At 37.0% G+C, this 14,717-nt stretch overlaps 1 protein-coding gene across 2 annotated transcripts in view; it reads right to left on the bottom strand.

Annotated features, from left to right (window-relative positions):
• Positions 1-11,568: 11,568 nt before the first annotated feature.
• LOC131056800 (ferredoxin C 2, chloroplastic) overlaps positions 11,569-14,717 on the bottom strand; it is a 122,249-nt gene continuing 119,100 nt past the window's right edge. For both annotated transcript variants that reach the window (XM_057991072.1, XM_057991074.1), the window contains one exon: positions 11,569-11,878. In XM_057991072.1, coding sequence (XP_057847055.1) covers positions 11,834-11,878 — 45 coding nt within the window. In that variant the 3' untranslated portion in view covers positions 11,569-11,833. The remainder of the gene's footprint in view (positions 11,879-14,717) is intronic.

Below are 14,717 nucleotides of genomic sequence, written 5' to 3'. Positions count from 1 at the left end.
GGCAAGTTGTTGCTTCTAGTTTGTCCGTTTCTTGGTTCTCAAAGCAGTTTGAGCTTAACAGATAGTTGGAGATTCCTTCTCTTGCAAATCTAATTGGCACCCTACATGATGTTTTCGGGCCCTTGGCCGACCTTCCTTGTGGTCCACACTTCATTTGTGTCCTTAGCAGAGGAGATATTCACACTTTGGGTCTGACCTCTTTCATACATTTCATTTTCCTGTCTTGGAGAATGTAATCTTTTGTGACCGACCCAGATATGTTTTGGATGCTATATATATTGTTGTATTTGATTATTTGGAGGATAACAAAGAGATAAGAGGATACTGATTGATTATCTGTAATTAGAATACCTCTTGGAGGTCCAGATGGGTTGTAATCTAGAATGTATTCCGTAACTAGACTTGTGAGCCTGCATGTTCACCCGCATGTTGTGAGCCAATTTATGATGAATCTATGATATTGCAAATGTCTGATCTTACATTTTCTTTATTATGTTGGTGCTTCCATTGTGTTACTCTTGCTGCATGATCTGGGTTGTTCTCCTTGAGGACCCTCTGGATCATGGTTGCATCAGATGGTATCAGAGCTAGGTTACAAACCTTGAGGCATTCCTTTGGGTGAACAAATCACCAATTTGAGGTAGGCTACAAGTGTGTTCAATAGATCACCGACTGTGAGGAAATTGGGACTTTATAGTTAGACCGTCGAGCTGAGCCAGTTGCACCAGATCAAAGGAGGAAATGCCATTAAGAAGGATGAACCCTAGAAGGGTAGAGCAGATGATGGAGGATTTCAGAAATGAGATGGGGAATGAGATCTAAAGCATGTTGGCTGGTTTGCGGAGGAATCCAGAATCTGAGGATGAGTCTGAAGAGGCAGGGGAGGAGCTAGAGGCCGACGAGGTTGAAGGATCAATAGACGAAGGAGAAGATAGTTTTCTTAGAGATGTGGCACAAGCAAGTAAAATTCATAAAGTTGACGTTTCTAACTTTTCAGGTACATTGAATCTAGAAGACTTGATAGATTGGATTGGAGAGTTGGAGGACTACTTTGAGTTTGAAGATATTAAAGATCTGCAGAGAGTTAGGTTAGCACAAACTAAGTCATACTGCTTTATGGTGGAAAGAGTTGTAGAGGGATAGAGTGGAGAATGGTGAGATGAAAATCACTTGGTGGAGGCAGATGGTTGCAAGATTGAAGGCTAAATTCATTTTGGGAGACTATGAGTTGGAATTGTTCAAGAAGTTGTAGAACTTGAAACAAAAGGACATGAGTGTGAAAGAGTATACTGAGGAATTCTACAAGGTGATGATCTGGACATCAAGAGATGGATAGGGAGAAGGTGGTTAGATACATAAATGGACTTCGATTTAACATTCAAGATGAGATGAGTATGTTGAACATTTCTATAGTAGAGGAGGCTTACCAATATGCTCTGAAGGTAGAATATAAAGTGAAAAGAAGATAACAGAATCAACCTAGGGGAAGAGATAGATACGCAACAAATAGAGGTTACATGAGTATGGAGAAGCAGGCTACTGAAGAAGAATCAAAATCTAGATGGAGTAAAGAACCGGATCAGAAAACACAAAGAAAAGGAAATGGTAGTAGCAACAAGGAATTATTGGGTAAATGTTTCAAGTGTGGAGAAACCAGACATAGATCTTATGAGTGCTCTCAGGGAACTAGTAAGAAATGACTAGCAAGGAATTTCATGGCATGTGTGTTAGGGTTTCAAGCAGATCCGAAGCAAATATGAACTAACAATCATATGCAGATTTAAATACAAAAGATAAAGAAATAAAACAGGACACAAATAACACAGAGATTTAACGTGGTTCACCCAGAATGGGTTACGTCCACCATACACATCCATCCAATCTTTCTTATTATCTAAAAAAAATAGTACATCAACCTTACAATGCCTTAAGCATCCCAGCTGCTTATAACATACGTTTTTAGGACAACGAACTAGACGACACCACTTTGTTGATCAGTCGCCACAGATCAACAATCTCCCACTTGGAGACTGATCAGGATCCACACCAAACAATCTCCCACTTGGAGACTGAAACTAGACGACACCATTGTACATGCAGCATCCACTGGATAAAACACTTGGACTTGACTGGTATAAATTCCACAATTATCAATCAAGAAACTGATGAAGAAATCAGCTTCTCATGTGGAACTGCCTTCGTAAACATATCGGCAAGATTCTCACTTGTGTGAATCTTCTCAAGCCGTAACTGACCCTCCTCCAAACAGTCTGGATGAAGTGGTACCTGAGTTAAATGTGCTTTGTCCTTGAATGAAAAGTAGAGTTCTTCGCAAGATGAATGACACTCTGGCTATCGGTATACAATGGGCGATCCTCCTGTGTCTGACCCAATTCCTCCAGAAAGCATTGTAACCAAATCATCTCCTTGTTGACTTCTGTAGCAGCAACATACTCAGCTTCAGTGGTTGAAAATGCAACAACCTTTTGCAGCCTAGAAATCCAACTGACTGCAGTTCCCCCTATAGTAAAAACATACCCTGTAGTGTTCCTCCATGAATCAATATCGCCTGCCAGATCAGAGTCAACAAATCCGCTCAAAGCAGCATTAGATCCTTTGAAATATAATGCCTTTGTAGTATTTCCTTTCAAATACCGAAGAATTCATTTCACAACATTCCAATGTTCCATACCCAGATTACTCATAAACCTGCTCACAACTCCCACTGCATGTGCAATATCTGGCCTTGTGCATACCATTGCATACATCAGACTACCAACAACTGATGAATACAGGATGTTAGATATTTTCTTTACCTCTTCCTGTGCCTTTGGGCACATTTCCTTAGTCAATTTGAAATGACTAGCCAAAGTTGTACTAACTGCTTTTGCATCCTGCATATTAAATATTTTCAACACCTTCTTTATATACTCACTTTGGGACAAATTCAAGGTTCTATTTTTCCTGTCCCGTGTAATCCTCATACCCAGAATTTTCTTAGCTGCACCCAAATCCTTCATAGCAAATGACCTGGCTAATTTTTGTTTAAGATCATTTATGTGTTGCATGTTAGACCCAGCAACAAGCATGTCATCAACATAAAGCAATAAGATAATATAACTGCCATTTTCCAAGCTCTTAAAATATACACAATGATCAGAATGACATCTATGATAACCGTGTTCAGCCATAAAACTATCATATTTTAAATACCATTGTCGAGGTGCTTGCTTTAGGCCATACAATCTTTTCTTCAACTTGCACACCAAGTTCTCCTTACCTTTCACCTCATATCCCTGTGGTTGCAACATGTAAATTTCCTCCTCCAAATCTCCATGGAGAAAAGCCGTTTTGACATCTAATTGTTCGAGATGTAAATCATCTGCAGCCACAAGACTAAGTATAGTTCTAATTGAAATCATTTTTACAACTGGAGAAAATATTTCATCATAATCTATACCCTTTTTCTGTGCAAAACCTTTTACCACAAGTCTGGCCTTATATCTTTTCTGACCTCCTTCCTCCTCCTTCAGCCGATAAACCCATTTGTTAGGCAAGACTCTTCTTTCTGCAGGTAAAGGGACTAAGTCCCAAGTCTTATTTTTCATCAAGGAGTCCATCTCCTCTTTCATGCCTAGCTCCCACTGTTGTTTGGCATCCACCTGCATTGCTTCTTCATATTCTTTTGGTTCACCAATCAATTAATAATATAGAATACAAAGAAGGAGAAAATCTTTCAGGGGGTCTACTTGACCTCGTAGAACGTCTAACACTTGCAGGAATTTGTGGGACAATCTATTGTTGCTGAGTATCAGGTACCTGTGGCATTTCATTTTCAGGAATCTCATCCAACACCACATATTCTTGTTTCTCTTGTTCATGCTTCTTTTCCTGCATCTATTCTTTATACATCACCTTCGCATTGAATATAACATCTCTACTTTTAATTATTTTCTTATTTTCAAAATCCTATAACCGATAGCCATATTCATCTATCTCATATCCAATGAAGGTACATTTATGAGATTTAGCATCAAGCTTGGTTCTATTTTCTTTATCAATATGGACAAAAGCTTCACAACCAAAAGTTTTCAGAAAAGAATAATTTACCTTTTTACCAGTCCATGCCTCCTTTGGAATACCACCATCCAAAGGGGTTGAAGGTCCTCTATTTATCAAATAGACAGTAGTATGTACAACATTTGCCCAAAAATGTAAGGGCAATCCAACATGCAATCTCATGCTCCTCGTGCGTTCCATGATAGTCCTATTCATTCTCTCTGACACACCATTTTCCTGTGGAGTTCCTGGAACTGTCTTCTGCTTTCGAATCCCATTTAAGGGGCAATAATCTTCAAATGCTTTGCTGCAATACTCGCCTCCATTATCCGATTTGAGACATTTCAACTTTTTTCTTGTCTCATTCTCAACCAAAGTTTTCCATTTCTTAAAAGTTTCAAAAACATCCGATTTTTGTTTTAGGAAATATACCCATGTTTTTTTGGTTGAGTCATCAATAAAAATAACATAATAACAAGAGCCACCAAGAGATGATACCTAAGCCGGTCCCCATACATCTGAATGTACAAGCTCTAACTTCTCACTCTTCTTCTCTTTCCCAACTTTGAGAAATCTGACTCTTTTCTGTTTGCCATAAACACAGTTTTCACATAACTCTAAATCAATCTTCTTTAATCCTGGCAATAGATTTTTGGAGTGAAGGATTTTCATCCCTTTCTCACTCATGTGCCCAAGCCTATGGTACCACATTATCGAATCTATTCTTGCAACATCTATTGTTGTTGTCCCTGCAGTAACTTTATCTGTAGCAGCTAAGGTAGAGTAAGTGTTACCAGTACACAGATATAATGTGCCTACCTTTGCACCTTTAGCTACTACTAATGATCCTTAAGTGACCTTCCAGATACTATCCGAGAAGGTAACTATGCAACCTTCACTACCTAGTTGCCCTGCAAAAATTAAATTTCTTCTTAAATTAGGAACATGTCTTACCTCCTACAGAAACCAGTCATTTCCATTCTGCAACTTGATCTTTATCTTTCCTTTTCCAACAATTTGACAGGGCTCATCATCACCCAAATATACCTGTCCAAAATCACCTTGAACATAATCTAGAAAATATTTTCTATGGGGTGTAGCATGAAATGAAGCCCCGGAATCTATTACCCAGGAATCATTAACATTATCCAAACATAAGATTAATGCATCTTGTAAAGTATTACTTGCAATATTAGCTTCCTTACCGTCATTTTCATTTTTGTCTCCTTTGTTTTTTCGAGACCAACAGTCTTTCTTTAGATGACCAGGCTTTCCGTAGTACCAGCAATCTTTCTTTCCTCTAGATTGAGAGCATCCTTTCTTTGACTTCCCTCGTGACTTCTCATTCCAAGGGCCTTTTCCTCTTTCCTTTGATCTTCCTCTGTTCTCCACATTCAAAACACTACTTGATGATGTTGAAGTCTCACCTATGCTTTTCCTTCGCATTTCCTCGCTTAGGATAACACCAACAATATCATCAAATACTAAAGTATTTTTACCAGAGACAGAGTTACTTACAGCCATAACCAAGCTATTCCAGCTTTCTGGCAAAGAACATAAAACCAAGAGAGCCCTAACGTCTTCTGCAAAAGTAATTTTTACCGAAGACAATTGACTGGTAATTGTATTAAATTCATTTAAGTGCTCCGCTACAGATCCTCCCTCACTCATTTTCAAATTAAACAAATGCTTCATAAGAAATACCTTATTCGAAGCTGAGGGTTTCTCATACAACTTAGCTAATGTCGCCATCAAATCTACAATCGTTTTTGCTTTTGTTATATTAAATGCTACAAATGATGCAAGGCACAATTGAATGGATCCCAGTGCCTTTCTATCTAAAATGTTTCACTCTTCATCTGACATTATGATCACTTTCTTTGCCTTTCCTTCCAACGGCCGCCACAAATCCTTTTGATACAGGTAATCCTCCATCTGCATTTTCCATAACTGATAATTCTGGCTATTAAACTTTTCAGCCTTGAATTTGGAATCCTCCATTTGCTCCCACTCAAATCTGAAAGTCCTACCAATTTACAGAAAACCTCGCTCTGATACCAATTGTTAGGGTTTCGAGCAGATCCGAAGCAAATATGAACTAACAATCATATGCAGATTTAAATACAAAAGAGAAAAAAATAAAACAAGACACAGATAACACAATGATTTAACGTGGTTCACCTAGAATGGGTTACGTCCACCATACACAGCCGTCCAATCTTTCTTATTATCCAGCAAAAATAGTATCAACCTTACAATGCCTTAAGCATCCCAGCCGCTTATAACATGCATTTTTAGGGCAACGAACAAAGTCGGCCTTTTTAGGGTTTTATTACAATGTCAGTTTTCATCAACAAAAAAACGGCAAAAAAAAATTTCTCGGGGGCTACCGCCCCCGAACCCTCGCAGCGGGCTTCGCCCGCTTTCCCAAGGCCCGGCCTCAGACCCCAGCAAGGATACATGCTGAGTGTACAGTACTTTGTTGATCAGTCGCCACATATCAACAATGTGAGAACCAGGAAATCTGAGCTGCAAATGTGAGTATGGTAGAATTGGAGCAAGGAGAATCCCTTATATTTAGAAGAGTCTTGCGGACCAGAGAGGAGACCAAACCTACACAAAGGAAGAATATTTTTCGAACTGTATGCAAATCAAGAAGTGTAGTAAAGTTATTGTGGACAGTGGAAGTATTAATAACTTGGTATTTGAGGAGATGGTAGAGAAGCTTGGTTTGAAGAGGCTTGACCATCCTTGTCCTTATAAGATGAGTTGGTTGAAAGATGATCACATGGAAGAAGTGAGAGAGCAGTGATGGGTGAATTTAAATATTGGACCTTACAAAGATGAGGTATTGTGTGATGTTGTGTCTATGAGTGGTTGTCATGTTTTGTTGGGAAGACCGTGGCAGTTTGATAGAGGAGCTATCTATGATTGTAGAATCTAAAACCTGATCACTATTAAGAAGGACAGGCAGAAGTTTACTTTGGCTTCTTTGAAGGAGAAGGAAGTGAAGAACTTGAGTCTTGTTAAGAGTTGTTGAGTTGAGAAGCAGGATGCAAAGGGTGGCATAGATTTGAAGAAGGACCTTCATGATGGGTCTGATAGCAAGGTGGCACTGGATGATAGTAAAGTTAGAGTTATGGTGGCAAATAAGATGAATTCCTATGGAAGAAATAAACCAAATTTGCAAAAGAAGGGGAGTAGTGGTAAGAGATAGTGTGCAGGTATGAAGCAAGGAAAGAGAGGGGAAGAGAGGAAGAAGTTGGAGAATCTAGCAGAGGTACTAGAAGAGGTAAGGAGGAAGAAATTTGTAGACGAAGAGGGCATTTGGATCAGAAATGAGCATATGGGGTCTATATCCCAAATCCTTTTTGATGTTCATGAGTTTCTTCTCATGGAACATCTTTTTCTTCCTAGGGTGTCTCATGCAGGAACATCCCCGGTCGATGAGCAATCTTGCATCAACCAAAAAATATTTGTTTTCAATTCTATTCCTATTCAATTATGTGTTGTAGCTTCTGTGTTTCTTTTGGCATCCTCTGGAAGTTGTTCATTTTTTTTTGGATATCAGATTTTGGCTTCCAAACTTGTTCTCTTTCCTTATTCTAGATTTTCAGTTCATTTGGATCCTTTTATGGCAAGTTGTCACTTCCAGATTGTCTGTTTCTTGGTTCCCAAAGCAGTTTGAGCTTAACGGCTAGTTGGAGATTCCTTCTCTTGTGGAGCGTTTTCTTGGCTTGCGGATCTAATTGGTAACTACACGATGTTCCCGGGCCCTTGGTCGACCTTCCTTGTGGTCTGCACTTCATTTGTGTCCTTGGCAGAGGAGATCTTCACACTTTGGGTCTGACCTATTTTATACGTTTCATTTTCCTATCTTGGAGAATGTAATCTTTTGTGGCCAACCCGGATGTGTTCCAGATGATATATATATTGTTGTATTTGATTATTTGGGGGATAGCAAAGAGATAAGAGGATATTGATTCATGATCTGTAATTAGAATACCTCTTGGAGGTCTAGATGACTTGTAATCTAGAATGTATTGTGTAACTAGGCCTGTGAGCCTGTATATTCACCCACATGTTGCCAACCAACTTATGATGAATCTATGATATTGCATTTTCTTTATTTTGTGTTGGTGCTTCCGTTGTGTTACTCTTGCTGCATGATCTGGATTGTTCTCCTTGAGAACCCTCTGAATCATGGCTGCATCAAATTCCAAAGGGGATTCCTTAGTATCTTATAATATATCCATGCTTAATTTCTCTCCAACGACTAGGAATCCAAGGAGGTGATTGTTAGGCTAAGACACGAGGAATTTGGTTTTGTGCATGACCAATTTAGAACCTGATATAGTGAACAAGTTTAATATAATCACAACATGTGCATTGATTCTTTCTACTATGATTCTACAAGATAGTGCTTTTAAATTCAATTGTATTTCTTCCATTGTATCAGCACTTTGGATCACACATCATAATCCTTCAATGAGATGGGGAAGAACTAAAAGATTATAACATGTTTAAAGAGGAATGAAGGGGAATTGGAAACCAAGAGACCACAAAGAGGAAAAATATAAGAATACTTCAAAATTAAAAGAAAAAAGAGAAAAGAAAAAAGAAACCACATAATAAACTAATAAAATAAGAGGGATGGTGATCAAAGAAACTCGTGCAACTATTTAGAAATAAAATTAAATAAGCAAAAATAATAACAAAGCATATAAATAAATATAGAATAATATTAATAAGTATCTTCCAAGAGGAAGTATCTTGCACACATACTGTTTATAATAAAAAGTCGGTGTTAAATAAAAATTAAAACCAAGAGACAAGAAGAAGATTAAAAAAACAGTTTGGTCGATAAAAAGAAAATCACTATCTAGAACAAAAGAGGACAAGATAAAAATTGAAGAGAAGTGAGAGGATCTTGAAGAAAACATGGCACAACTATTCTTGGATGATGAACTAAGAGATGCAAGAAAGGAAAGGAAACAAAACACGCATTAACATGGTACATTAATCAAAACAAAATAAGAACACATATATGATACTTAACAATTTGTTAAGCAAAGAGGAAGAGTGAGAGAGAAGTCAAGAAGATAAAGAGGAGACTTAGATCGTTGCTATGAAGATAACTTTATAAAATGTAAAAAGGAGGTGATTCAGATCACCAACCACCCTACCAACTCAACCATGATGAGCGGTGGAGCCTAAATTATGCTTGGTTTAACTGATAAATTCCCTCTTAAACCCCTCATCTATCTCTTGGCTTCTCTCTTTTCTTCTTCGCTTCCATCCCTTTGGTTTTTTCCTTGTGGCTTCTTCACACATCCTTCCCCTACCCTTCTTGTTTCCATTTCTTTCCCCTCTCCTCTTAACCCCTATTCTTATTCTTTCCACTCTTACCCCCTTCGTGCAACTTTGTCTTCTAGTTTTGTGGCTTTATCCTTTCATACTCTACTTATAAATTGTCATACATCACCCCTCTCCTTTTTACCCCTACCCTTATTCTTTCCACTCTTCCCCTTTCGTGCAACTTTGTCTTCTTGTTTTGTGGCTTTATCCTTTCATACTCTACTTATAAATTGTCATACATCGCCCCGCCTTTTTATCCCTACCCTTATTCTTTCCACTTTCCCCCTTCATGCAACTTTGTCTTCTAGTTTTGTGGCTTTATCCTTTCATACTTTACTTATAAATTGTCATACATTAGCTATGTTTTCTTATTTAAGTTTGAATTTTTTTACTATGTTAATGCTTGTTTTGTTTCCTTCCCTTTCTAGTATTACTTACTTCCTTTACCATCATTTTTTAGTTAGTCATGTTTGCTTCAAGATCCTCTCACTTCTCTACAATTTCTCTTTTCCTTTTTTATCCCTAGATACTAATTTTGTATCATTTGATTGTTATAATCATTTTCTTAAAGATTTTTCATTTTTTTATTTGAAATTTGCATTTTATTATTATAGTGTATGTGTGTGCATGATACCCCTTACATAATTATTTAAGTATTTGTATATTGTATTATTAATTTTGTTTCTTTAATTGTATTAATACTTGTATGGATGTTTTTTCTTTTCTTCAAGGCAAACAATGTTCTTCTACAAAAGTTTTTGACAATTTTTTTTACAAAATTGTAGGTGTTGCTTCTTTTGATGATTTTTGACAAAATCTTGTTCTTTCAAGCCTGCGAATTTTTTGAACAGTTGATCTCGATTTTCGTATCTTCAAATATTAAGAGGGATAGCTTTATTACCCAAAATGTTAGAAGGATTGTGGTAAACTTGGTCATATCCAAAAGTTATACAAAATAGGGTCTCAACAACTGGGTAAAGAGCATTCCAAGCAGAAGGGGACAACCTTCAATGGATTCATGGCCAAATGACCTCTAGATTATGTTGCATCTTCTGTAGGGTAGTTGGTAGGATGACCATTAAGGGAGGGTATTAAAATAATATTGTAATATTGATGTAATGGTCATCTTAGTCATTTAATTAGTGTTTAGAAATTTCAATTTGTCTTTCATCTTTAGTTAGTTTTAGAAAGCTTCATTTTTGTCTTTCATTTTTTTTATTTTTATCGTTTTTAAATACATGAAAGTGACGTCTAACTTTGGCATTTTGTATAGTAGAAGCAAAGATCCTCAACTAATTGTTTTTACAGACTCAATTGGGGAGGTTCTATTGATGGCAAGAAGTCTTTTTCTAGGTATGTCTTTAATCTCGGGGCGGGTGTAGTCAAATGGACAAGTAAGAAGCAACAAACAAAGCTCTTTCCTTGACAAAAGCAAAGTATTAAAGAACTGTTAAAGCAATATGTGAGACGGTATGGCTACGGAGGATGCTTTCTAACATGAAAATGTCTCAAGCATGGCCTTCATTCTTGTTCTGTGACAATCAAGAGGTGCTAAAACTTGCCAAGAATCCAATCTTCCATGAGCGAATAAAACATGTAGAGTCATTGTCATTTCATCTGACAACTTGTTGAAAATGAAACTATGATCTTGCAGTATGTTCGAACTAAAGACCAGACTGAAGATATTCTAACCAAGTCTTTGAGCCCAGACAAATTTATGAAATTTAAGGGGCAGCTTGGTGTAGTGGATAAGATGACCATTAAGGAAGGGTATTAAAGTAATTAATGTTTTATTCAATGGTCATATTAGTAATAGAAACATTGTCTTGTAAATTCCTTTATATGGAGTCTTTCCTCTCCATTGTAAATAGCATTTCAATAATATGAGAAAAGTTCATTAAATGTGTAGGTGTTTTGTTATTTAAAACTAATTAAAACAAACCGTACAGAAAATCTAAACTAGCTCAATCAGAAATTCAGCCTATAAAAGAGTACTAAAAATAAACTCTACCCTCTCCCTTAGGAAGGCTGGATCATGCTGGGAAAGTTGGCATTCATATCAAAGTTAATTTGGAGGGCATCGTTGAAATGCTACGTGATTAGATGTAAACAATGATCAATTAACCAGCAATAAACCCTAAAAAAATAGACTAAACCTGAAAACATAACAGCTATATTGTAAATCTTTTGTGTGTTTCTAACACCTTAGCACAAATGCAGTGACAGATCATATGTTATTTTGTTCAACGTAATAATGGATGACATAGCTTCGGTGCTGAAAACATCATGAGATTTCAGCAGGAATTTGCAACGAAAAAATAGTTATCATTATAACTGCATGCTTCTCTGCAAGGCCTTCTGTGTCCTTTACCCTCCAATCAGTCGAAGTGCTTAAGCTTGATGGAGAGAAGAATTTTTATTCATCACCCATGGCTAGCTCAAGTGCATAATCATCCCTTTCCTGAAAGCATACAAATCACAAGTTCATAAACTAATAATTATAACCTCCAGAATATTGATTGTGGAGAACTGAATCGAAAAAAAAAAGCTTTTTGAGTCAAATGCCATCCCAGCATTATAAGGATGTTTAAGAAAGATCAATAACAGAAGAGATCATAACTATAACAAATGCAAATCAAATGAAAATGAAATACAACTATCCTCTAGTTTAAACTGGATTTTATTAGTAGTTAGTATGATTTTTTATCATTTTTCTAAATTTAACTAACCATTTTTTTAAGACAGACTTATAGGAAAAATAGCTGAGCATCAGGAAGTGCATTTATTATGTAAAGCAAACTCCAAAACTAATTTCTCTTGCTTTATTTTTTCTGTTATTTTTATCTCAATGGATCAAATATCATAATGTCAACCCTTGACATTTAAAACACAAGCCCGAGAAGAATAAAGAGTTTAAGAGTGTTCACCAAGTCAAGCACTACAAATTCGAAAACATTGATTTCAATATTTGCCTGGTGTATAAGAAAAGTTAATGACTTAGTTGACGGTACCCTGCTCCAAAACTACAACTAAACATATATAGCCATCTAAACCTTTCATGAAGACTCTCTTACAATGATGGATATTTGCATCAATCACTCACCCATTGTTTACTAAAAAATATTTGCATGCAGCACTTCTCTTTAACCATAAGTATAGGCACAACATAACTAAACTTGGCAACAAGCTTCCATGGTGGTGATGGAGGAATCTACATCAACTCGGCAACAAGTCCCTGTGATGGCAACAAAAGATCCCAGCATTGGGAGATGCTAGTATAGGGATGGCATACAGTCTCTGAGTTGTCTCATCACAACTAAAATCCATGCTGACAAGAAGTACCCACAGAAAGAAATAGCAACATCCAAACACCAGTGGATGGGAAGCTAGGAGACTACTCTCTAAATGACCTTGACACCTCAAACCAGAACCTAAGCACCAATAATATCGACAAATCAGTGTTCCCAGCTGACTTGAGCTAACTACAATAAGATTCTGCCTTTCTGAGGAGGCCATGGTATCCTGCCTTAAATCTAATCCTATGGTCCCTTGTAAAGTCTGCAAAATGACAAACAATGGACCAGATGCAAGATGCTTAACTCCAAATGACTCCTCTGAGGAGGAGCCACCGATCTCCAGAGTTGAACCATGAAATTTCAAGCAAAGTCATTGCATGAAGAATGCCATTAGAGCTACCTTCCAGCCAAAAAGAAAAACAGTTGCTACCCAAAGGTGGGCATTGCCTCTAAAGCTTCCTGCTCCATGGATGAGATGCAGCAAAGAATATGAATGCTCAAAGAAAAAGGATTAACATGCAGGTTCACAGGTGCCTTCCCAAAACCCAAAATGCTAAGACCCAGGCTCAGGAGAATTGAAAACCCAATGGTTTTGTTGATTTGTTAATGATGCCCAAAGGCTATTTCTTATGAAACATTGATCCCTAGATTCCAAAACAACGTTTGATTCACCCAGCAGGATCTTTGATCTAGGTCCAACTACCACTGCTCCCTAGTGAGAATTGTCAAGAATCCTCTCTTCCAAATATTCCTGGACAATCTAAACGTTAATATATCCTTGAGCTGACAGAAAGAAATGCATTGAACAACTATGAAAACAATTTGGATATCAACTTTCTTCTGTACATCTGCAAGGATGCTTCACACAAACTAAACTGGAAGTCAACAAGTCTCTGTGTATCTGCAAAAATAATGCACTAAAAACAAGTAGACCAAACTGAAAGGTTAGGATGTCCCTGTATGTCTGAAAGAATGATGTACTGAGGATGAACAGTTCAATCTGAGTACAATCTATCTCTGAATTCTGAAGCACGATATTCTAACCAATCAAGAAATCATCATTCAAAAAGTCTTAAGGGGCTGTGATATTCCAAGATTAAGAACTGAAGTTTATATCATCAATATTGTTACTGCTACAGTACAATAGATGCATGTGAATAATCTTTTAATGGAAACATCAATCACAGAAAGAACATCTGTAAAACTTATACCTGAGAATCTGAAACAAGACACAAGATTGTTCTCTATAAACAGTTTCGGAATTCCAAATGCGTTACCCTTATCTCCAGGCCTCCACGTTGAATAAACTCAGGCTTCACACATCACCTTTAGAAACTGACTACACACCGACGTCTTCTTTCTCTTAGATTTCTATTGCATATCTCTGCTCCTTTGAATGTTTCCAGAGTCTACTTTTCTTATCACATTTACGTATTAACTTTTTTTTCAGAAATCGTAACACCCTTTATCTTGAATACACACCTATATAAAAATGTTGAACTGTTGTTGGCAGTTTCTGATCCACAACTAACTGAGGACAGATGGCGGTTGGCAGTTACAACTGCTTCTTTATAACAATAAACTTATAATCTCTTCCAAATAACGTTTGATGACCTTTCTACATAATTTGTTCAAGACTTTCGAAAGACTGTAGTTATCTTAGAGTATAATGGCAGTTATAGTTATTTAGTTTTTAGTTTAGCAAAGATAGTTATAACTGCATTCCATAGTAAAAAGCACAACACAAATTCAAAGCACAACCCGATAAAATCTGAACAAGGTGTTATTAATGCTGCAAAGGTAATAAGCATAATGATTAATTCTTGAGTTTTATTAATAAGCCATTATTTTGTTGCTTGATCTGATCTTGTCTTGATGTGCAGATAGAAACCAGCATGAAGCCAGTGACATCAATGACAAATATGCCAACAGGAATTCCAACTCAAATAAAGTAGCACCCAAACATATTGCAATGGTTGACTTAGGTCCAAGATAAACACCTCC

This window comes from Cryptomeria japonica, chromosome 4 (genome assembly GCF_030272615.1).
Source record: "Cryptomeria japonica chromosome 4, Sugi_1.0, whole genome shotgun sequence".
In the NCBI taxonomy this organism is placed as follows: domain Eukaryota; kingdom Viridiplantae; phylum Streptophyta; class Pinopsida; order Cupressales; family Cupressaceae; genus Cryptomeria; species Cryptomeria japonica.
This window is presented reverse-complemented; position numbering and strand designations above follow the sequence as displayed.